We start from the raw sequence: 25310 nt of genomic DNA, 5'->3' as shown, positions 1-25310 counted from the left end.
AAAAACCCAAAAAACAAACAAACAAAAAAACCACAACGAAAAAGCCTTAATGCTATATGGATTTAGGATCAACTTTTATAAGGTGGCCTTGCTGATTACGGGGAATTTTCTACTACATTGATGGATGGTATCTAAATGTGTCAAGCAGTGTATTATCAAAGCGAATAGCTTATTATATGGTTACATTTGCAGTCCCTTTTGTAATATTATACATCAGGAAAAAAACTGTAGCTAATGTTGGAACTTATCATGTGTACTTTGATACTTAGAATTTTGGTAATTTCTGAGAAACTCACTGTGGCTTTGTTTTTTCCTGTCACTGTTGAATTGATAAATTTTAACAGCCCAGTCCTTTTGGTTTGCTCACCTTTTCTTTACTGTCATCTAGTAGAGGGGCTGATGCTTTATACCTTAGAGAATACTAAGGACTCATTTTGTATCCTTTTAAAGTATGAAAGTGTTTAAAATAGGGCTTGGGGAGCGAGAAGCTTTCCAAAAGAGGAGCTTTAGTTCTTTTATCTTTGTGTCATTTTAGTTTTAACAACAGGTCTAAACTTTAGGGTAATTTCTATTGTGGTATTGTGGTTATGCCCCATGACTTCTTAGTAGGTCTGGAACCTCTAGTTGACTCTACGGCAGTGATTTTGCCACTTGAGCTAAAGTGGTAGCAACAAAAACCGTTGCTGTAGGAGGGCTGAGGTGGAAGGACGAAGGAGTGGGTCAGAGGATTTGTTACTGTTCTCTGCAGGTGACAAAGGAGTCTCTGTTTCATAGAATCATAGAACCATTTAGGTTGGAAGGGACCTTTAAGATCATCGAGTCCAACCGTTAACCCAGCACTGCCAAACCCACCACTAATCCATGTCCCTCAGCACCACATCTACACATCCTTTGATACCTTCAGGGATGGTGACTCCACCATGGCCCTGGGCAGCCTCTTCCAGTGCTTAAGAACCCTTTTGGGGAAGAAATTTCTCCTAATATCCATCCTAAACCTCCCCTGGCACAACTTGAGGCCGTTTCCTCTTGTCCCATCGCCTGTTCCTGGGGAGCAGAGCCCGACCCTCCCTCACTACCCCCTCCTTTCAGGGCGCTGTAGAGAGCGAGAAGGTCTCCCCTCAGCCCCCTTTCCTCCAGGCTGAACCCCCCCAGCTCCCTCAGCGCTCCTCATCAGATCTGTGCTCTCTGCACTGTTTTGAAATTATTGGTTTTATTTGGATCGCACGTGCAAAAGTTTTCTGTGCAGCCTCCCTTGGCTTCAGCAAGATTTGTGCGGTCTAAGGTTTTGGTTTTAAAGACAAGGTTGCTGTGACTGAACTCCCATGAAACATGAGGTTCTGCGTCACCTGCGGCAGCTGTAACTCTGTACTCCTTTGGTGTCTGTCCCCTGACTTGCTTCCTTAGGTCACTTTCTCAAATAGCTATTCAAAATTGTAAATATCCCAGAGATGCAATCGAGTGGAAGGCGGCTTTCTGCGCTGCTGAGTTCAGCGTGATGCTTGACTTAGACCTTTCAGCGCTGCGTGCCCATTACTGGTTACCAGTTCGCTCCCTTACGCTATGCTTCGGCACGGGTCAGCTCCTGAGCTGTTTGTAGAGAGGCTGTTGCTCTTACAGAAGGGAACAAACAAGATATGCTTGCAGTAGCATTGCCTTGTTTGTCTTCCTTAGTGTTTCTCACTCTTGGGTACTCCCCATACCTAAGAATTAAGTTGTGGTTTTCTGTTTATTGTTTTTCTTGCAGTGATTTGTGTTCAGCGTTTTGTTATGCATTCCCGTGCTACTTGTTTGGTGTTTTGCCAATTGTCAGTTATATTTCCTGGTAAGACTTGGGAGAGAGAATTTTTGACCTGGAATTATGATTAAATGATTCAAATTCCAACCCCTTCTGAACTGTAAAGCATTCTTATAAATGTGCCATTGAATGAAAGAGAGAGGAAGAAATGGCACAAGTGAAAAGCCTTAAACTTTCTCAGTTCTCTTTCTCCTTTTTACTGCATTAGACTATTTTGCCTCCCTCTCCTTTGATGGAGTGAGTACCAAACTCTCTGTCTGTGCCTCACCTTGAACAACTTTAGGTTTTCTCCTTGACAGGAGGAGAGAGGCCCTTGTTTGTGTCTCCCCGGTATTGCTGCTGCTGCTATTGCTTAAGATCTTCGTCCCAGTGGCAAAACTGCCAGTGGTTTAACATAGGGCTTCAGATAAGCTTTTATTTTACGTATTTTCTTCTGCTTTTAAAAAAAAAACAACAAACAATCCATAACAATCAAGCAAATCTATGTAACAGAACCTTTTCTTTATGTTTCTTTTAAATTGCTGAGTTCAGGTACGTGAATGCACAGGTCTGCCCAGGCTAACGTGGTCCTGTTTTTTTGTGGGGTGAGAAAGAGAAGGAATCCATATCACTGAGGTGAATCCCTACATTGCTGCTACATCCATGACATGTACAGTTTTCCTTCCCAAAAGCCTGTGTGTAACTGAAAACAGGTTGTGCTGCCTTCACCTTAGTGTTGTGTTGTCTCCTGCTTGAATCCAGGACTTCAGCACAGCAAGTAAGGTGCCCATGAAATAGTCTTCGTAGGAAGAAGGAGCATGTTTTGTTCAAATAAATTACTATTTAGGAGTTTTCAGCCTTAGGCCCATGTCCAGTGGCCTTTTATGTTAATGTCTTAAGGCATTTAATTCAACATATCGCAGGATATCATTGTTGTTAGCTTGATGTACCTTCAAAGAGAGGAAAAAAATTTCTGGAGAAGTTCCACCAAATGAGGATGTGGTTATACACAAAATTCAGGTGTTATACCAATATAGCATCATGAAAAATACGGCATCTTGGGCCTTTGAACTGGGGGAGAACTTTAACTCCCTGCTGTCTATGTAAATCCACTCGTATGATTCCACAGGTGTAGTTTGCCTGGGATCTCTCCTTCCCAACAGGTCTCTACATGACTTAGAAACAGGAATTTGCAAGGTCTTAGTTTCCCAGACTGGTCATCTTATGGAAACCTTCTAGAGGTATTTTTAACAATGGATCAGTTAGCTCCGTTGCATTAAATAATGTATTGGTGACTTGTCAAAAACATTTCCTGATTGTCTGGCGTGTTGGGATCGTGTGTTACTGATGGTGCTGGCTGCAGTTAGGTATTGCCATGGTCTGGGTAATGTCTGTCTCGCTCTGCACCGTCTCTGGGTAGATGAGCTCCTCCAACACCCTTCTGTGTTGCTTTGAGAGAGCCTTGCCACCAGCCGTCTTCCTGCCCAGTGATTGCCTGTGCTGGAGTAGAGTAAGCTGAAAGGAAAAATCTACCTTCTTGTCTGACACTCCTGTGCAAAATATGACCTTTCAGGTTAAACCGCTTTTGATGGCGGAGGCTTAAAATCATAGAATCATAGAATGGTTTAGTTCGGAAGGGACCTTGAAGACCATCCAGTCCCACCCCCCTGCCCTGGGCAGGGACACTTCCCACCAGCCCAGGTTGCTCCAAGCCCCGTCCAACCTGGCCTTGAACACCTCCAGGGATGGGGCAGCCACAGCTTCTCTGGGCAACCTGCGCCAGGGGCTCACCACCCTGAGAGTCAAGAATTTCTTCCTAATGTTTAATCTAAACCTGCCCTCTTCCAGTTTGAAGCCATTCCCCCTTGTCCTATCACTACATGCCCTTGTAAAAAGTCCCTCCCCAGCTCTCCTGGAGCCCCTTTAGGTACTGGAAGGCCGCAATAAGATCTCCCTGGAGCCTTCTCTTCTCCAGGCTGAACACCCCCAACTCTCTCGGCCTTTCCTCATAGGAGAGCTGCTCCAGTCCTCTGAGCATCTTCGTGGCCTCCTCTGTCCCTGCTCCAACAGGTCCATGTCCTTTCCTATGCTGGGGACTCCAGAGCTGGACACAGTACTCCAGGTGGGGTCTCATGAGAGTGGAGCAGAGGGGCAGAATCCCCTCCTTTGACCTGCTGGCCACACTTCTTCTGATGCAGCCCAGGATACAGTTGGCCTTCTGGGCTGCGATCGCACACTGTTGGCTCATGTTGAGCTTCTCGTCAATCAGCACCCCCAGGTCCTTCTCCTCAGGGCTGCTCTCCAGCCATTCCCCCAGGAGCCTGGATTTATGCTTGGGATTGCCCCGACCCAGCTGTAGGACCTTGCACTTGGCCTTGTTGAACTTCATGAGGTTGGCCTGGACCCACCTCACCGGCCTGTCCAGGTCCCTCTGGATGGCATCCCTCCCCCCAGGCTTGAGGTCTTGGCACGTGGCTCTTTCTGTAAAAGGAGGTGTGGGGGCGGTGATCTGTCGGCACGGTTGCAGTGCCAGAGTGGAGGGGAAAGCCTTTCTGTGCAGCAAGATCGCTGCAGACGCTGCTCAGCACCTTCGTGTGGTCTACATATGATACGACTCTTCAGTTGTCCCATGAGGTGCCTTTTGACCACCTTACAGACTGCTGGCTGCACCACGGGCTCCTGCTAAAGCGCTGTTTAGAGCTTCTGTGACTCTGTGACTAGATTTCTGGTATTTTGCTCAGCAGGATTAGTCACTAGATAGACATGAAAAAGTGGTGCCTCTTCTGGGTTTTGCAGTCCAGTTTTTCCTCTCTCTTTCCAATTTCTGTTTCTTGGGAATAAAGGCTCAAACCTCTTCTTGGACTAATACTGTAGTGTTTTTGTGTGGAGTGTTTTCCACAGGATATTTCTTATTTTTTCCTTTTACATTTCTATCATTTCAAGACCTGGGCAGCATTTTTTCACTGTTGATTTTCCACAACACTATATTGTCAGTATTGGTGTTTCTGTTCAACAGTACTGTTTAGATTTGAGATTAGAACATCATAAGCACAGTAATAAATCTGAAAATCAACTCCCTGATGTCTCATATATAAAGCAAAGGGAAAGGAATGCATTATCTGTTTGAAATACACGCTTTATAGAAGAATTTAGCTCCTGCCTTAGCACTTTATGGAGGTGTATCTTACAAACCTAAATTGTTCAAAACATATTTAGCTGCCTCAGGTCTCTTCCTCCTTGCATTGGTGTATACAACTCAAAGGTTTGAAAATCGGTATAATGTCTGCCGGTTTTGGTACCAATGTAGTGCTGTGGAAGATGTCTAATAAACCAAGCACGGGTCTTAAAAGCTGAGGTTCATTTCACTTTCATTTTAATTTACTAATGTACTCGTTATAGAGCTTTCTGCAGCCTGAATTCTCTTCTTATGTTCTATAGATTTACTCGTGCAAATATTCTGTGTGATTAGGACCTTAAATTCTCAGGCGATACTGGCTTGGGCACTTATAATTCATCTGATGCGTTACTAAATTGTGAAGATGCTTTTTCAGTGCAGTGTGCAAGTTGAGAAAGTTGTCGTAGTATTTTCTAGATTCTTGGGGTTTTTTATTTAAAACACTATTTTTGATATCAAACAATAGTGGCCATTAATGCCCATAAATCCTCCAGTGACATTGACTCCAAAAGAAAAATAGTATCTCTAGAAGATGCTCTGCTCTTAGTACATTGGAATATGTCAGAACAAAGTGCAAAGAATCCCACAAATTTATTTTTGAGTGACTACTTCCTTAATGGAAGAAGAATCTCATTTTTGCTGCACAACTAAAACTACTTGGCTCTTAACAGAGGTGCATTTCATAAAATACTTTATACGGGAAAGTGAAACACACACTAGTAAGCAGAAGCTAAAGAGGCTTTATCTAAGGGTTTCCTCACAGAAGCTGAAGAAAATCTCATTTGTGTTTAATAAGTTATGCAGCAAAACCTCAAGACATCAAACTGAGAATATGTGCCCAAGAGTTTACTTTCTGAATTTTGTATTCGGCCTTGTACCTATCTGAATAACCTCTTCATTGTCACGTGTGATTTGACAAAAGAAAATATTCAAAGCAGAACCTTTTGCCATTTAAACACAACGTGCTTCACACCCAAACTGCTGAGTCGTAGGAACAAAATGCAAAGTAAAGCATTTTCAGTAATCAGGTATTTGTTAAACCCAAAAGGCTTTGGCTGACTCGTAAACTGGCATTCGGGTGCGTGCTTAATGGCATGCCTGAGTACATTTTTTCCAATGCTTATTGGATTAAACTAACCTGACAAATCAAACAGCCTTAGAGGATAAAACTACCAGAAATAAAACTCTGCGTAAACAGAGCAGAGTGAGTTTAGCTTATCACAAAAACCTCTTTCAGAAGAAAGCCTGTTGTAGTTCAGCCAGAGATGTGGTACTCTATTAACCTGGACTCTGCTGCCGCCGTGGCTAACGGAGGATGGCGCTGGCTCGGGGCAGCCTCTAGGACAAGGGGACTTCTGGTTCTTAATACCATGTCCAGAAAAATACTCGCATCTGTTTGTGGGACTGGTGTTTTTTGTTTATCAGCTGATGGTGAGCGGTGCTCCAGAAGAACAAGCTATGCCAGCATATTTTGAGAAGTTTGCTTGCTAAATAAGTTGAACCCTTCCCCAAAGCTACTTAAAAAGGAAAATAGTAAACCCGATGCTGTGAAATGAAACCAGAATTCTCTTTGTTTTTTAACAAGTTGCCTGTCAGTGGTCTGAAAAATTGAGTTGTGCTTACTTAATTGAGTTTAGGGAAATTATAAGTGAGACCGTCTCTTGCCAAGAGACTTGTCATCTGAAAAATGAGAGACCTCTGGCAAACTACAGAGGACCGGGACACCCTGGAAGCAGGTAGCTCTGCTCCATGCCGAAACGCTTCTAGCAGTCAAACAAGTGTTATCGTTTTCAGCTGATAGTCCTGGGTAGAAACACGATTAGAAGCATGGAAGGAGCTGGGTAGGACAGCTCTTCCTGAAGTAGAGCAGTATTTTCTTCCTTAACCTAAAATATGTGAAGAACTGTGTGACCTGCCCTAAGGAGGCTATTGGCCTCTTTTTTGTTTGATGGTTTTATTGCTGCTTTTTTGGTCTGAACTGTAAAATAAATCCAGAGAGAGAGCACTTTGCCTTCTCTGTTTTATTGGATCTGAGTGGATGTAATGCTCATTTATCCGTGCAAAAATGCAGCAAGAGATGCTTGTGGGGTCTTTCATAAAAGGTAACATTGCACATTCAGGAGTATTTGTGTTTATGTTTCTCAAAGTTTATTTTGTCAATAGCAAATTAGCTTTTGGATTTTATTTGCATGTGTTTTTGTTTAAAGCTTGGTATGAAAAAGCTTCTGTGTGACACATAACTAAAGAGACTGAATCTCTACTCCCTGGAAAAGATGGGTCTAGCCAGGGGCGGGAGTATTATTAAGATCTGTAAAGCCATGAGTGGCATGTCAAGAGGCAACAGAGAATAATTACCTTCCACCTGCATCCCATCCCTAAGGACCAGGCAATATCAAGAGTAAATGGCGGGTAACAACTTCACAGCAAGTGAGCGGAGGTGGTTCTTCACCCTGCGCCGCTGGTGCATTGTGGGACTCATTGCAGTTGGGTGCTGTGGGTGCTGAAAGCAGATACGAATTCAAAAAATGGATTAGATGGCTTAGCTGAAAAATACCATTTTGAGAGATGCTCAATCTGAGAGCCCCAAACTGGCAGGCTGTGGGAGTCCGGGACAGCTTTCTGCGTCAGTACAGCTTTTGGATGGATTGTTTCCCTACTTACCCTTACCTGGATAGAGGACAGGAGACAGGCTAATAGGTTTGATGGACATTTTGATGCCAGTACAGTATTTTAAACATCCCAGTTGTTTGTATGTCTTATTTTATCTAAACATTGACTTCCTGGATAGGACACCTGACAACTGAGAGTCCCATAGTATGTTTCTGTATCTTTTAAATATGAGGGATTATCGGAAATTGATGGGATAATTACTAAAATATCTGATGATTTATATTGGTTTTGTTGGGGAAAGGAGTGTTTTATGAATCCCATGTGAGGTGTCTGTGTGAGAATGAGTAACTGGAGCAGAAAGACTTGATGGATCTTGCTGCAGGAGTGTCAAAAGTTATTGCTAGAAGAGTGTAGGAGGCAATTTAAGTGCCTGGAGACATTCCTTGAAATCTTCAAACCATCCTCATGATTGCTTTATGCTCAAGTACTGGATTTTGCACTGAGAAAGGTGAGATACTATGCATACATCAGTGTGAGGACGGCTGTTGGGAGCAGTGTGAATCCGTTCACAGAGTCACAGAGTGGTCAGGGCTGGAAGGGCCCTCTGGAGCTCCCCCAGTCCCACCCTCTGCCAGAGCAGGGGCACCTCCAGCAGTGGCACAGGACATGTCCAGGCGGGTTTGGAATGGCTCCAGAGGGGGAGACTCCCCCCCTCTCTGGGCAGCCTGTGCCAGTGCTCTGCCACCCTCCAAGTAAAGAAGTTTTTCTTCATGTTGAGGTGGAATTTCTCATGTTCCAGTTTGTGCCTGTTGCCCCTTGTCCCGTCACTGGGCACCACTGAAGAGAGTCTGACCCCATCCTCTTGCCACCCGCCCTTTAGATATTGATCAGCATTGATGAGACCCCCTCTCAGCCTTCTCTTCTCCAGGCTGAACAGCCCCAGGTCTCTCAGCCTTCCATCATCAGAGAGATGCTCCAGTCCCTTGATCATCTTCGTAGCCTCCACTGGACCCTCTCCAGCAGTTCCCTGTCCTTCTTGACCCGGGGAGCCCCGAACTGGACACAGTGCTCCAGATGTGGCCTCACCAGGGCAGAGGAGAGGGGGAGGATGACCTCCCTCAACCTGCTGGCCGCACTCGTTTTAATGCAGTCCAGGAGACCATTGGCCTTCTTGGCCACCAGGGCACATGGGCACATTGCTGGCTCCTGGGCAACTTGTCCCCCAGGACTCCCATGTCCCTCTCTGCAGAGCTGCTTTCCAACAGGTCAACCCCTAACCCATATTGGTGCATGGGGTTATTCCTCCCCAGGTGCAGGACCCTATACTTGCCTTTGTTGAACTTAATAAATTCTGCTCTGCCCGACTCTTGCCAAACTCAACTCTCCCAACCAGTTGCATCAAGTGTGGCTGTTGCTGGTTTGCTGGCGACCAAGAGGATTGTCACCTTTGAACAGTTCACTGGGTGAAGCAGTACTGGAGTGGCGCTTGAGAGGAAGGTGGTGGTGGAAAAAAATAGCAGTTGCATGATTGTGCATGGAAGAACTCTTCCTCTCACAGGAGATTATGAACCATGAAGCCCGTTAATGTGAATTTTCTTGGTGCAGACCTGTGCTGGCTGAAGGCCATGTGAAGAGCTTGTCAGAGCCGACTGAGAAAGACAGAGCCGAGAGCTAGGCTGCATGGCCGCAAATGACAGCTGAACTTCACAGTTGGGTTCCTGTACGTTCATCCCCCAAAACTCAGTCTCAAAGCATATCCCCGCTAGAAAGGTATTCAATATCTACACAATTTCAAAGACTTGGAAGTTTTCTTCTTCTTCTGCTACACTTGATTCTAAGAAATTACGTTGTGGACAAATTCAGTAGTTCGAAACTTAACCTGAAGAATCTTATGGCCTTGTTAACAACATGGAAAAAGTTTCTGCTTTCAGAAATCTCCTCTTTGCTTTTTTTGTTGAGTTCAGAGGTAATCACGCCTCAGACTCTTCCAGCTATTGCACAGATGCAGCTCCGTAAGTTCGTCATCGCAGAGCTTACTTTCCTCCCTGTGACTCCTTTTACGATCCTTTGAATGACTTCAGCAGAATGCCGTATTAAATATCTTTTTGTAGCAATGCATTCGTAGCACAGTAACTATATTAACACACATATTAAGATTGCTTAGCTGGAACGCTAATATTAAAGTAAGGAACGCGTTGTTATGTGCAGGAAACTTACTGTCTCTGTGGGCAGATTCCGTTAATGACTGCGCTTCTCGTTTCTATTCTCGCCTCTCTCGTGCTAGCGATTGATTGCGATCTCGATGCCCTCTGCCTGAGGGTTCCTCTCTAACTGACAGGCAAGAATTAAAAACTGTTTCACTTTTGTATGTACACAATACTGATGTTTTTTTTTCCCTCACAGAAGTTTTAAGTGTGATGCTATTTATATGGTAAAATATAGGGTGCTTTTCTTTCCTGTTGGGATTTTTTGCCTTTAATGTGGGGTGTGTAAGTAAAATTCTTGAGTTGCTTTGCAAGCTGGCTCCTATACCCTCGGACCTTTCTTGAGAGAAATTTTCTACTTACGAAATACGGTTAAGATGCTTCTTTACACAAGATCAGTTGTAAATAATCCGAGACTATAAGGTGATTAAATCTGTCTGTACTTAAGGCTAATCCTGTACGTATCCGCAAAACAATGCTAGGTGTATTAGAACTGTCAAAAATTTAGGCTTTAGGAGAACCCATCTAACGTTACAATAAAAAAAAAAAAAAGAAAGGTAGCATGCAGTCACGCTTCCTAACTGCCTGAAGAGTGCTAAATCTTCCAATTCAGCGGTTTATCCCTGGGACCTGGGAGCAGGCTTCTTGCTCTTCATTCCGCGTCTCGGCGAGCTGCTGTCAGAAGACGGGAGATGACTCTTGCCTGCGGTGCAACACAGGTGCCATACCTGGAGTTGTGGGGGTTTTCAACAAAAAATACCACAGTTGAACTTCTCAAAGTAGATCAGCGCGAATCTCAAGTTAGAACCGCCGCCTCGCCCTTGCTGTCTTTGTCACGGGGGGTGTTTTGGGGGGAGAGGCAGGGGTGACAGGTGATGGGGAGTATACCAACAGCGTCACTTTTAGTAGTGTTCCTACAGCCCAGGCTTGAACCTTGCCTTGCAGAGACCGTGTACCTTCTCTGTAAAGTCGTCTTTCTGTGAATTTTACTATTGTGATAATAAAATTTGTTTCTGAAGCAAATTATAGAATTTAAATTTCATTCCCCCCTCCCCCCATTTTTAATTTGGATAACTTTTCTATTGTTTCCTGTTAGGTATACTCAAACCAGGACAACTTTAGTAAATACTACTTTGGTGGCTGTGTGCTTTGAATTAATGAGCATTTTTTACTGTCTCCTTTCAATCCTTGGCAAGGCTCTATGTGTCCCCGAGAAAATCTACAGATCAGAAAACAGACTCGCCTTTAAAATGGTGCCGCCAGGTGTTGGATAATCCCAGTCCCGAGACGGAAGCAGCCTGCCGAACTCTGATAAGCAGACTTGATCAAGGTACGTACACGATGAGCACTGCTTCTTGGAGTGTCTTTTGTTTCCACTTGGGTACTTTACATTATTGAGAAACATAAAGCAAAGGAGAGGTGAAGTTTGCGGTTGCTGTAGTGGAGGATATCCGCAGAGAAAGCACTTTGGGTGGTGTGCTCCTGGCGCCGCCTGTTTGCACAGCCCTGTTTGTCATCGCCTAAAAACCTCCCTGCTTTTGCTTTATGCTGGTGAGGCCTCAGCTGATGAAGGGAAGAGATCATTCTGTAACCACTAAGAACACTCTGCTGATTGCAATTAATAGACAAAACAAACTGAACTGTGATGTTTTGCCTCTATGTGTTTTTTAAGCAAATTAACTGCCAAATTGACCACCTTACTTTCTGGGTTTTTTAAATAAGTTCAGAGCCTAAACGCTACAATATATTTTAGTGTTTTCAGGCTCTTAATTTTTTTTTTTTTTTTAACATTTAAACATCTTTAATGTAAAAATATGTAGAGGAAGAAATGTGGGACGAGGGGAGAGAATTGTATGAAACTATTATTGCTGCTTTTTTCTTTATAAAAAGTGCTAGTGTTGTTGAGCATTTCTAGTGGTGATTATTCATACCGTCTCTTAGCATTAGTATTACTGCCTGGGTAAGGGTAAAATAGTTGAGTCTGATGCTCAAAGCTTACAATTATGAACCATTAAAATCTGTAACTTAAAGAAATGGTGTCACTTGGAAGCTTAGTTTGTCTTGCAGTTTTATCATCCCCTAAAAGCCCTTCATGGTGGCTTTCGGCCGTGTTACTTAACCACTGAGGGAAAATCCCCTACTTCACCTGCCTGAAACGAGAACGCTACGGAGAGTTCTGTTCCGTAGTCACATACCACCATCGTAGTCAGTATTCTGGGGCCGGAGGTTTGTGGGTTTTCTTTTCCTTTTTCAGAGCATAGAAGGCTCGATCCCGTATTAGCCTTCCACTGATGCAAGAGCTGTTAGAATAGATGCACAGTTTACTTCATTACGAAACTGAGGAGGTTATTCTGTTTCTATGTATCTGTAGTACGTCACCTGGAATCCTCCGGTGGATATCCTACTTTTGTCTTTTCAAATGCACTCCGGCTTTGTGTGTAAAATGTGCGAGTCCTGGGCTGAATTAATGACAGCCAAGACACCGAGGGGTTTGAAGTGAATAACTAATCCTTTTCTATATTGTATCCCTTTCTATATCGTACAGCTTTCCTACGTAGGCAGCTGGGATTTACCCTGCAGCTGGAGGGATGACTAGTTTTATTATTTCCTTCTAACAACACATCACTGAAAAGCGCTGCAGAGCAGGACGCCTTGCAACCTCATCTGTCGTCTTTGACTTAACAAAAATCTAAACACAAAAGCTGTGGTCAGCAGCGATTGAAAAAGTTTTAATGTTTTGAAGTGCAGCCATGTTCTTAGCTGCTGAAAATAGGACCCCCAGTTTGGTACAAAAGTTGGTGTCCACCTGGGTTTTGAATTGGCTGCCTTTGTCTTCTTTGTGAATCCAGTAATTTTGACTTCAGTTTCACCAGTAATTTGACCTCAGTGATTTGAAGTCGGAGAGGCCCCTGTTTTGGTTTGGGTTGGTTTCTTTTTTAAGTTTACATACTAACATTGTTTTGGCACCTCTTGTAATCAGGCTTATTTTGAGTTTAGCCTTGAAATTCCTGATTTGAGATAACTGAATGTAGTTTGAGAACAAACTTTATTTACTTTTATAAACCACCTGCGCTTAAAAATTTGAATGAAGGTTCATTTGATTCACTCCCTGCTTTCTGTCTGAAATGTATCAGGCTTTATTTGTACTCTATCACTCCTTTTTAATTACAATAGTCTGGCTTTATATTTGTTGGGGAAATAGAAAACTATTTATATGGTGAATTTTCATTATTTTCTTAGCTACTATTCTCTCAAAGTCCTTAGCGTTGTAGCTGCATATTTCCGACTGCAGTAAGCACAGAGGCCCTGAGTTTTGCTACCAGCTTCTTTTTGATTGTTTTGCTAACTCCTAGGTGAGTCTGTGTGCTGAATAAATATTTCAGAATAGTTGTTTTTCATATTAACTTGCTCTCCTTTTAATCTGAAGGCATAGCTTTTGTGATTTAATGCTGTTTTGATTCCATCATTAAAAATTCAAAAGAACACGCATAAACGTAAAGTTCAATGGAGTTCTGTAAAATGAAGATGGGGTGTAGAAGCGACAGATATTTATGAAAACAGTCATCTTTGAAGAGCAGCACTGAAACTTGCAGAAATGCATGGCTTCTTTAAAGCCACGTTTGTCGGTAGTTATTTTTGGAATTCTTCAGAAGTGACGGAACAATGTAAAGGGGAGAGTGAGCAAGGGAATGGGTACTGCTGTGCTTCTGACATCTTGTAACTGACACCACCAGGACGTCTTATTTGAAGTACATCTGTTACAGTATTTAATCTTATTTGATCTGATGCCTTTCTTTATCTTATGCTTTTTGTTTTTAAAAATAATTTGATAACCTTGATGGCTTTTTTGTATTTTTCCTTCTAGCCAGTAGATGGAAAAACCTGTATTGCAGTCCGTTGGCCTCACCAAGCGCGCATAATTTGAATACAGAGACAGGCTCCTGTAGCAATGCACTAAACTCTCCCGGGCATCTCAAATCGACTAACAAAGCACTACTAACCTGTGGCAGCTCAGGTATGGCATGTCAGTAGAGCAGTGCAAACCTGTAGTGTTTAAAATGCAAGGACTATTACTAATTGACACAGGGAAAAGTTGTCAAGAGATGCAAGTCCATCCATGGGGTTTTCTCCTTTTAATTTGCTTGCTTACTGACCCAGGTCTCATCTATTACGTGGGAGAAAACCTCCTTGCATTCTACGTGTCTTGTAGTTATTTCATGTTTTTGTTTTTGTAACTCTGTCTCTATATATTTATAAATTCTAATTTTAAGTGACTTAAAATAGAAAACAGCTGTTGGGGCAAAGAAAATATTGCTCTTGAATAATATAATCATATGTAGGTGTTAACTTTGTAAAGTTACTTGCATTCAGTTTTCTGGCTTGAGAGTTTGTGAAGTTTCTTTTGAAAATGTTGGTGAATGTAGGCAACAGAAAGAAACCTTTTGCTTTAAGATAAAAGGTGTAGGCTCCAGGATAAGCCTTTAAATTCGCCGAGTGGGCAGCTAAACACGGAATAAGACAAGCTTTCCATCAGACTTAATTGTGTTTGGGGTAAGATTTCCTACCTTAGAGGCAACTTGTTAGAAGCCTGTATTTGTAGGTATGCTAATGAAGCTTCTCCGAAATGCCTTGGCCTCAAGTCTGCTTTGGCATTTAAGCTGCTGCCTGAGTCCCTGTAGGCTCTTTCAGGAGCTTCGTTTATCCTTGATGCAGTTCACGCTCGGGTTCCCAGCACAAATGCTTTGCCTCTTGGCTTTAGTATTAAAGGACTCTTCTTTAATTTGTTTGGGTTTTTTTTTGTGGAAATTGCTATATCCTAATTTGCATGTTTAAAACCGTAAAGCATGTTTAACAATTTCTGGCTTGAAACTTGATGTTAAATGTCCCTTTCTTTTTTTTTTTTTTTTTAAGAAAAAAAAAAGGGTTGCATATGGATGTTTTCACAGCTGCAGGTATGCTTTTGAGATCTGCCGGTTTTCTGCTGGAAATAGAAATTAACACTTATCTCTGTTTTGCAAACGAAAGGATGTATGTAGAACTGATTATTCTTGCAAGCTGAATTCTGCAGGGAAAAATCTCTAAATCAGTTCCCTGGTTTTTGTACGAGGTTGGTTGGCAACCTATACATCTCACCGCTGTTTCGCACAGAAACGGTTACTGATGTGTAAAACTAAAGTGTCCATGCAACTTCTAGACTTCTTCATTCACTCTGCAAATCTGCTGACGCTGTCAAGGGTGCCGAATAAAACGCCGAGGATAGAGCAGGCTTTGTGCATGTGGGATTAGCCATGAGAGTTCACTTCATCTGTTTGGTGCCTCTTCCTTTGCAACTTGTGTAAGCGCTAACATGAATTTGAAGTTCACTGTCAACTTGATTGACTCGAAACTAATTTTATTCCTAAGAAAAATGGAGCTTCCCTACCGTTCAAATGAAAAATGTTTAACAGTAACTTCCCTTAAAAACTACACCAAAAAAAAACCCTTTTACAAAATCCAGATGTGGTATATTTTGAAGTTTCTGTAATGAAAACCATAATCAATTCATCCTGCAATGTTGAACCACAACAGTTTTTACTGATGAAAAGAATGTGAATGTTTTTCTTTCCCTCCTTGCCTGTATTTAAAGAGACCTGCAATTTGAAATGCAACAACCAAACTAAACACACACAACTGAACTGGGAATGTTGCTTTTTAAAAAGCTGCAGTCAAGATACAGCTGCATTAAAAATACCACTTTTAGTAGGTAAGAAGGTGTTAGTTACAGCAGGAAACCTACGCTTATTCATGATGCTGCATCCCAGAGGTGCAATACCTACTCTCGTGTTGCCTTTACCTCAACTGCTTCCAATATCTTTCCTGACACCAGAAGGAACGAAACGGAATTACATTGCGCAGCCGTGCAGTCGCAGTACTGCAGTGTCTTGAGGTGGGGTGTGTATTTGTGTAACACACAGAGACACACCACTGACACTACAGCCATGCTTCTGTCACTGTGCATCTTGAGAGTGAAACAACTTTATGCCTTTTCAGGTGAGGAATTTGAGGCTCGCTGGTACAAAGCAGTTTGCTCAATGTCCGTGTAAGAAACTTGTTTTACGTTGGGACTTCAAACCTGGCATTTTCTGTGTCGTCAGTTACTGCTCTTCACAACTGGCTGAAGAAACAGCATTGGGAACCTGCTGCTTTTTCCGGCCTGACTGGAGTTAACCGTTTTTGGAAAGGGTTGCTCGGCAATGAGTTTTTAGATGTTTTGCTGCGAACAGACAAAATGTTTATTTCTGGCGTCGTTGTTGAGGACGATTCAGTAGGTGCGCTGCCTTCAGGACTTCCTAGAACACAGCAGGCAAAACTGCGTGAGCTTCAGCAAAAGTCAATGGTGAATGACATCACCTAGGTGCTTTGGGAGGCTGACTTATATTCTTGATTTGTTGGTTGGTGTGCTACAGCCGACTTGTTGCTTTTTATTTAAGTGATGATCTCAAATCCCTGCTGAGCAGGATTTGAATTTTTTAAGCCTGCTGTAGCTGAAAATGAGGTTAAGTGCTCTTAGGCTCTTGCCATATCTACTAACTTTATCTGATCTCCTGACAGATTGTGGGGTTTAATTTTTTTTTTTTTTTGGTGGGTCTAAACTATATAGTACTAATTGCAACCCTGTCTTGGAATTACTGTAACGTAATGATGCACTCTCTCTTAAAATAGCTCAGTAAGTATATGGTCTTATGTGTCTGTGTTGGAGGGTTAGTTATGCTAGGAGTATATTATGGTGTTTTGCAACACATAGCGTAGATAAGGCTGTTTGCCATGTAAAGGTTTTACATTCACTAATCCTTCTGTGTTTCCAAAAATTTTTCTAGCAATCTTGGGGGGTTTTGTTGGCTTTTTTTTTTTTCTTTTTATACAAAGTAGTATGGTAGTTATAAAATAGGAAAGGAAGATGGAGGTATTCTCAGTATCTCAACGATACTACCCCGAGCCCAAATTAACATTGATAAGACGGTAGCAAGATTTTCCTGGCATTGCCTGCATCTGCCTGCCGTCTGCAGATGGAGATCCGCTAACTGCGAGGTGCTGCTTAGCCTTTCCGCAGCAACCGGCATCCCAGGTGCCAGGAAGAGGAAGACCAAAGGCAGTCGTGATCCCACATTTCCTCGTGTAGGGCCACTTACAAGCCTCCCGCATTTGAAGGATGAGTACCAGTGTAGTCCCAGAGCTGCATGGCTTGTTCTCATCCCCCCCGTTTCAGTAGCAAGCAGTAGTACTCATGTGCCATGGAAAATACCGACTTGCTTGACCTGAGAAAAAGTACTCACAGCTAAAAGTTTGCACTTAGTGAGGATTATGATGATACTGTTATTATTATTATTCAAAAGAGAGGAAATGGCCTCAAGTTATGCCAGGGGAGGTTTAGATTGGATAGCAGGAGAAATTTCTTCATGGAAAGGGTTGTCAAGCACTGGCACAGGCTGCCCAGGGCCGTGGTGGAGTCGCCATCCCTGGAGGTGTTTAAGAGATGGGCAGACGTGGTGCTGAGGGACATGGGTTAGTGGTGGGGTTGGCAGTGCTGGGTTAACGGTTGGACTTGATGATCTTAAAAGTTCCCTTCCAACCTAAACAATTCTATGAAAAGGAAAATTATTTGTTCTTCTTCCTAATGTCTGTCTTAGGGAAAAACTCTCCTGGTGGAAAAACGCTTCCAGCTTGTTTTTTATGACCTGCTGTATGAACAAGCTGTGTCCTTCCCTGTAAGAGAGAGTTTGGTTCATGATGAGAGGAAAAAAAAAAAGGATAAACCTCAGGAATGGGGAGGAGACAACCTAGTGTAAACTCTACTTTGCGTAAGCAGATTGCATGACTGATTTTTGAGGTACTGTACTCAGAAAGCCATTTGGATCCTTTTCGTCCTATGACTGCTCACCAAGGCCCTACACTTTGCGTAACTTTGCTGCTTAGTATCAAGATCAATAGTTGTTCCTATCGCAAAATAGGTGGAAATAATACTGATCTTTTAATGTATGTTTCTAAGCTCAAAATTACCAAGCCTCCCTTTGCCACCTTCTGGACAGAAGTCCACAATTTTCTCCCCGCACAAAGGCACCCTGCCTCCTGAAGACTGCAGGTTAAATCACTGGGCATTGTGTTCTCAAGTAATTTCTAACTTCTTAATTATTTCTAGCAACCGTACCTCAACTTCACAACCGCACTGATTTTATTACTGGAATAAATATTCTGCTGCTCATTCTTGGTTTGTGTGAGGATGTCTGAATGCTTTTTATGTTCCTCCCTAGGTTATTTGAGCATGCATTCTGCACTGAGCTCCCAGTCATCAGTGGACAGTGAGCTGAGTACGTCCGATGACTCCATCTCTATGGGCTATAAACTGCAGGACTTGACTGATGTCCAGGTGATGGCACGCCTTCAGGAAGAAAGTACGTGACAGCCATCTCCTCTGTGTTAGAGTTTTAGAATTGTAGAGAAATGTAGATGGTGTCCAACTGTTCTTCCCCCTTTCCCCAACAAAAAAATAATTTAATAGATCATTAGAAATGTTTGTGATTTTCCAGGGCTTCCTTTAAAAACCTGCAGACCCAAGCAGTTGTAGAATATTCTCAAGGTTACACCTCTTAAAGCAGAGAATCGTCTTGAAAGTAGTATCCAAACCCCCACTTTGTTAAATATGTAAGCGCCCTTTAATACTCAAAAATACTCCGTCGTGGATTGTCTCTGAAGTAGAGGTGAAGTTTCACGAGTAGCTGTTTCATAACAGTGGCAGTTCAGTCAGCAGCGCCTCGCAGGTGCCCGTCTGGTTGCTGTCCCCTCCCTTGAGCAAACACACGCAGCTGCGGCACTGCACTGTCTGTTGGTTTGGGGAACTGATCCAGCTGAAAAAATAACCCAGCAAAATTTTTTGCTTGTAAATCTTTGCTTTTCTGCGCAGGCTGCCTAACTCCAGCCTGAAATCATATTAGAAGCTGTCTAGAGGAGTGAATTTTACAGGCTGTTTATTTCACAGAAGTTGCAAGCAGTATTTCACTAGTTGAGTAAGACCAAGAGTTCAAGAGAACTAAAACTGAAAGAGCTGAAATCACAATTTAAGTTTTGCTCTGGTAAAGCGCTGGGAGACAGCTCTGCAAATTTAACTAAAGCATAAAACATTTGTGTCCCAGTGTGTGGGGACCTCAGGGCCCTGATCCAGTTCCCATTAAATCATTGCTAAACTTTCTGATGACTTCAGCGTGGTTTGGATGAGGTCCTAATTGAAGATCAAGGTGGAACAAAGTGGGCAGATCTGTTGGTCAGTGCAAATTAATCATTAATTTGATTTACAGGAAATAGAGAATGAAGTTCTCTGTTTTACTTTTGACGAACATTTACTCACTTCTAGTACTGTGCCTTTATAAATTTAAGAAATAGTGTGATCTAGGAATTGGAATATGAGACCAAAAAGAACATAAGGCATAAGATCTTGTTGTCACTTTATTACACCTGAGCACAGCTGAGGAAAAGGTATATTAAAGTGAATAAACAAGTAACAGCCCTTTTCTAAACTTGAATATTTTCTTATACTTTGTGACCACTTAAAAAAAAAAAAGTCAAAGAAATCCTGTCACATTACAGAGTTTCCAGTGAAATACGAAAAGCGCTTCATCCTCAGAAGGAAGGAGGCTTTTCGTATTTGCATTGTGAAGGGAGAAGAGTGGGGAGCACTTGCTGTTTTTTTTTTTTTTTAATCCCTGCAGTGAATGGACTGCACTGAGAAGAGGGCTTTTCAGAACTTTAGCCAATGCCTTTCTCAAAACTCCCTTCAACCAGTTTGCTAAATTAGTTCTTGGTAAGAAGGTGCTTGTATTTTGTTAGGCGAGAAGACTTCACTAAAGGCATAATTTGGGGGAGGACCTGTAAACAGAGCAGACAGATGCGCTGTAGGTGTCAATAAAAGCAGGTGTGTTTTCACTTGGACGCTGAAGTTCAAATTTTTATTTCATCCTGTTGAAATGCTGGTGGGTGCGCAATTAATTGCACTAAAAAATTCACACTGTCAATTAGACTCCTGTACCTAGTTAACCTAACAGAGCTTTCGTGGCAAAATATAGTCCACAGTCACAGCTGGTTGTGTATGTGACATAAGGAGTAATTCAGGTCAATTTGAGTATTAACTCTTTGCTCTAATTAAACAGAGCTGATATGGGTGACACTGTTCCAGTTTAGAGATCCCGTAAGCTGTGAGTGTCTACAGTAAGGAGGGTTATTAACTTGACTCTTCTTCCAAGGTGAAATGAATCGCTGATAAAATCATTGCTTCTGAATTTGTGTTGTGACTGGGTAAGGAATTTCTGTTTTGAAGTGTGATGACTTTGAGCCGTGTTGCCCTCTATCTCCAGGCCTCCGTCAGGATTGTGCCTCAAGCTCTGCCTCGGTATCGCGCCGCAGTTCCAGTGCCTCCCTTCACTCTCTGCGAAGAGGTACCTACAGTGACCAGGAGTTCGACACCTACAGCCTGGAGGACGAGGATGATTACGATTGTTCGCTGTCGTACCGTAGTGCTCACAGATACTCACCGTCCCCACTCAGTTCCCCCCGGTGTCAGTCCCCTTCTTCCACTGCAGATTATGGCAGGTCATCGACTTCCCGTATCCGTCCCCCGAGGAGATCGGTGCAAAGTCCGATGCAGGACCGGCTCAAGTATGCGAACAGTGAAGGTAAGCTAGTTTGATATGAGTCAATGAAAGTAATTGTTACAGCATAGAATCATGGAGTGGTTAGAGTTGGAAGGGACCTTGATGATCATCTTATTCCAACCCCCCTGCCCTGGGCAGGGACACCTCCCCCCAGCCCAGGTTGCTCCAAGCCCCGTCCAACCCGGCCTTGACCACCCCCAGGGATGGGGCAGCCACAGCTTCTCGGGGCAACCTGCGCCAGGGGCTCACCGCCCTCAGAGTCAAGAATTTCTTCCTAATATCTAATCTCAATCTCCCCTCTTCCAGTGTAAAGCCATTCCCCCTCGTCCTATCACTACATGCACTTGTAAAAAGCAGTTATCTAATGGAAGTTAAGAATTAGTTACGCGCTTGTCTACTTTTAAGTGCCTCTGGTTTTCAAGAGACAGTCTAAATCATTAGACATCTCCATTGCTACCATAAGCAGCAAATAGAGAATTTGCAATTGATTTCAGAGGAGATGCGTCACAGCATGCCCAACCTGGCCAGGACCAGCCTTCGAGCTCTGGAGTCTGTACGGAGCAGTCGGAGCTTGGAGTCAGATCTGCAGGTGCCAAGCAGTCGAATTCCAAGGACTCAGCAGCGGTCAGGAGGTCAGTGCCGTGTCTTCTGGCCACGCCGCTGTAGCTGATTTCCTTTTGGCTGTTTAACCAACCTAACTACATCCGAAGCCCTTAAGAGGCCCGGTATCCTGAAGCTTTCTTAAAATACTGTTGCCAACAGCGTTATTCTTTCTGTTGTTCCATTTCTAGGTCTGGCTCCCAGTAAGCTCAGGTATTCCTCCAGTGCTGGGCAGTCTCCCTTAACGGTGCGACAACCGATGAAAGCGGGGTCCTGCACAAACTCCCTGTTAACACCCAGGCAGCCCGTCAAAGCCTGCAGTTACACGAGCCCTGTTAGCGGAGTTCGAAAGCCACAGGCATCTTCGCTTAGTACGGGCTCTTCCAGTAGCAGTTGCACTACCAGAAGCAGCAATATGGTCACTGTGGCAAAAAATTCATCCCTTAAAGCGCGCGCGTCTGTTGGAGGAATCTCGGTGCCCAAGAGCAAGCCGGCACCACCATCCAGGAGGTAAGCGTGAGACTGCAGACCTCGCAGACCTGAATGTCTGCCTTTATTGCACAGACTAGAAACGCTTTTTCCTAAAGTTACACAGTGTGCCATGAGTATAGAGCTGGGTCAGAGCTGCCGATTAACTTTTTAGATGTAGGGTTGGGGTTGGGGAGCCCTTAAAGAAAGGGTAGTGCTTAGCTGGAAGGTTCACAGACATTAAATACTTTGCCCCCAATCAAGAAGCGAAGGTTTGCGGTTCCTTTAAATACCACTAACATTAAATTCTGTGAACGTGTGCGCACTGACGGGCTGGGACTTGGCAGCTTCTGGGTGAGATACCCTTTTTACCATGTCATCTGTGACCAAACCATTTGATATTTCAGTATGCCATCTGTTTAAAAAAAAAATCAGTGCTTTTTTTAAACAAACCTAATTATCCAGGAAAATGAAGAGGCACAGGCTCAAACTTACAAGAAATTAACATTATGGCACATATTTATTGGGTGCATACATCTGGTTTTTTGGAAGGGGAAAAACTCTTCCAAAGGACTAAAAACTCCCTTTACTGTTAAGATAATAATCCTCCCCAATGACCTGCTTTGGTGCCTCTGTAACTTTGCTACTGGTAAAAGAAGTTTGGTGAGGTTTTTTTCTTCCTTAGTTTCCAGTTAGGACTCCAAGTGGGCATTGTCCAAGGCCTAACAAGTTTCTAGAAGGGTTTGAAAAGTAGGACAAATTAACAAGGCTTGTCTTAAGCGTGATTCTGTATCAGCACAGACTCCATACAGCAGGGGGAAAAGCAGAGCAAACCATATATATAATGGTTTCCAAAAACTTACCATTTTAGTTCTTGTTGCACAAGTCTGAAGTGATTTAGGGGCCACATCTTAATCCAGAAAGATGCAATGGGTTTGGGGACTTTTTTTTTTTTTATTTCTAGCTGTTACAATTAGCTTCCTAAATATTTAGACAGTGGGTATCTGAAGCTTGTAGTGAGTCCAAAGCCACAGCTTATTAGTTAGAACATATTCAATCTCTTTAAAGAATAAGGCCTCTGAGAAGTTTCTACCGACTTTACGCACAGGCTGCTTTATGCTGTTTTAGCAAAGCGCGTTCTTATCCCATTGTCCTACGGCATCTGCTGTGCTTTCACGGGTGGTAAATCCACTACCAAATTGGCAAAAGCTATTTGCAGCACAATTGTAGTGTAAACTTTTATGATTTGAGGGAATTTGATTCAGTATCAGACTAATAAGCAGTAAGTACTTGTTGATTTTTTTTCCATGTCCTGTTGTAGCCTTCGATAAATTGAACTGTATCTACTTACTTTAAAAATAATACTCAAAATACTTAGTTTGTAGCAATACTCTACATACCACCTGATTATTTTGCATGTGTTTAGTCACATTTGCAAGGGGAAAAGATTTCTTTTGGACTCGGTCATGGGAAAAACCCACAACAGTGTTAATAACTTACCAGAGCAGGATAAATATGTCACTGTTTGAATAACCAGTAACAGTCACTAATTTCTCTAAACTGCCCGAAATTGCTGCTGCCGTCTGTCGTGCTGCCCTCCTGGTGCAGGGGACGCGGTGTGACGGCAGCAGTTGAGCAGAGGCAGGCAGATGTCGGCATTGTCCACAGCAGACGTTGCAGAAACCCGGTGTAAACCAAAGCCTCAAACAAGCGTTCCCGCGTCTGCCAGCAGCTTAGTGGGGACTCTGCTGCCCGTAGCCGTTCCTGACCTTTTCTTGTGTCTCTCAACGCAGATTTCTTCAGTCGGCACAGACGGCTCAGGCCGCTGAAGACGACTCCTGGAAGGACGGGTGTTACTGACGGCCCCAGGGCTGCCCCGCTGCCCCTGCCTGAGGCAGACCCCCAGCTGGCTGGGCGCTGTTCCGAAGGGAAGCCCGAGAGCCCCGCGGCACTGTCGTCGCTGTACATAGTTCCTCTCCTCCCGAATGCAAACTGTCCTCGCCTCCTGCTCCTCTGCCAACAGCCCAACCTCTTGGCGGTGGAACAGACAACTGCTTTACTGCGTTTCCACTCCTCAAAATACGAGTCTTCACGTGAAGACTTGAAATAAGCCTTATTTCATATAAACCTCTACTTGCAGCCCTTTGGCAGCTTTGTCACAAAAAAACCCCAACCTTCCTACGTGACCTGCTCCCGAGGACGCTCGCTTAAAGAAGGCTGCTGGTTGTCCTGTTTGTGCCAGAGAGCGGCTTCGAGCTGTTGCTGCGCTGCGTTGCGCAGCAGGGGCTTGGGGAGACTAGAAATAGTTACATAGATGGTAGAAGTAAGACTTTTTAAATTCAGCCTGACCTACTCTAATATTTGTCTGGAACTCAACTGTTTGGGTTTGGTTTGGTTTTTTTTTTTTTTACTTCTGTATAGAATGTATTTCTGCTACTTTTTATTGTTTGTTCTAGAAAACGAAGCAGGTTTTTATAACTGTAGTACACTTCAAGCTGTTGTAGTCGAGTGTGCGCATCACAGTTCACGAGTGAAGGAGCGGTACACAATATTTGTGTGGGTTTGTGAACAGGCAGTCGCAGGGACAGGGGATGCTATCGCCAAACTGCTGTTTATCAGCATCTTCACATCTCAGATGAGGAAGTTAACAAACACCAGTTAAAAGTAAACTTTTTACAAATAACCCTCCCTGACTGATCAGACTTGAAGTGTTTCCCTTCCATCTTTTCCATCTGATTTTTGTAGAAGAGTTTTCTACTGCCTCTTTGGCTATGAAGGATTTGGTGCCCTTTATCCTCAGCAAGTGCTGGATGCTACAAAGACACTCTCAGTACAGAAAACATGCACTGATAGCAATGTCCTCCCTGCCATCAATGTGATTTTGATAGTGTAGTTTAATAAAACGTTATGGTGCTGAAATAGATCTGCTTTATTCACACAGCGAGCCTGACTTCTGAGTGGTTTTGTACTAGGAATGAGGCGTTTCATGACAGAAGTCTGCTTCTGCACTCCGGCTCTTAACCCCAGTCTCTTAGGATGCAAATAATCTCCTTGGATTCCATAAGAAGAAGGTGGGTGTTAGCAGAGGAAAACTTAATTCACAGCACTTGGTTCCCATCTTTTCTAGGAGAACACCCCCAGAAAAAAAAAAAACCACAGGAGACACCACTTGCAGATAGAAAACCCCACAGGGCGCTTTACAGCAGAGCTCACTTTTACATCCAGTTTGCTTTAGAAAGCAAAAAAAAGAGGAAAAGACAGTTGTTAGCAAAGTGCTGTTTCAGGTGAGCTCGTGTGTCCGTCCCTGTATCATCCCATCACTTCACTGATAAGGCAGCACAGGACGGGGTGAATCCGAGTCCTCTCGGGCCCCGGAGCAGGGGAAGGAGCCCGAGGTTGGGTTTGTCACCTCGGGAGCTGCATCGTAAGCTAGTCACTGAAAGCAGCAAGGGCTTCTTTCTCACGCTCCATTAGCTCAGTCTAATGAACATAAATGTTTTACTGTGAATGTCTGAAGATGGACCTGTGCACCATTATTTCCTTGAAGCTCAAATAACCCCCTTCTACTTCAGAGCAGCTGTGTAAGTCTCAGAGCCAGTTCCACCCTGTTAGAGCAGAGAGGAGAGACAGAGGACACTGACCTACAGCTCCTTCTCTGATTACAAACACCCCCCTTCCACTTGTGAAAGCATCAGCAAAAGTGTTTTTGCACAACTCGGCCTCTCGCTGCCCCTGAGGAAGCTTTGCAGGTTTACAGCACTGCCCGGTTATGGCTTCTCCTTTACAGAGAAGGTTCTTTT

At 43.4% G+C, this 25310-nt stretch overlaps 1 protein-coding gene across 1 annotated transcript in view; it reads left to right on the top strand.

Moving 5' to 3' along the window:
• Nucleotides 1-23370, top strand: part of LOC309675771 (SLAIN motif-containing protein-like) — a gene marked incomplete at its 3' end in the record, with an annotated part of 28744 nt that extends 5374 nt beyond the window's left edge. The window contains exons 4-10 of the mRNA XM_082488155.1: nt 10960-11093; nt 13629-13778; nt 18052-18192; nt 20146-20463; nt 20937-21074; nt 21234-21552; nt 23304-23370. Coding sequence (XP_082344281.1) covers nt 10960-11093; nt 13629-13778; nt 18052-18192; nt 20146-20463; nt 20937-21074; nt 21234-21552; nt 23304-23370 — 1267 coding nt within the window. The remainder of the gene's footprint in view (nt 1-10959; nt 11094-13628; nt 13779-18051; nt 18193-20145; nt 20464-20936; nt 21075-21233; nt 21553-23303) is intronic.
• Between the last annotated feature and the right edge of the window lie 1940 nt (nt 23371-25310).

The sequence above is a fragment of the Vanellus vanellus genome (genome assembly GCF_965231255.1).
Source record: "Vanellus vanellus genome assembly, chromosome: 10".
In the NCBI taxonomy this organism is placed as follows: Eukaryota; Metazoa; Chordata; class Aves; order Charadriiformes; family Charadriidae; genus Vanellus; species Vanellus vanellus.
Note: the sequence above shows the minus strand (reverse complement) of the source record. Positions and strands in the feature narration are given on the sequence as shown.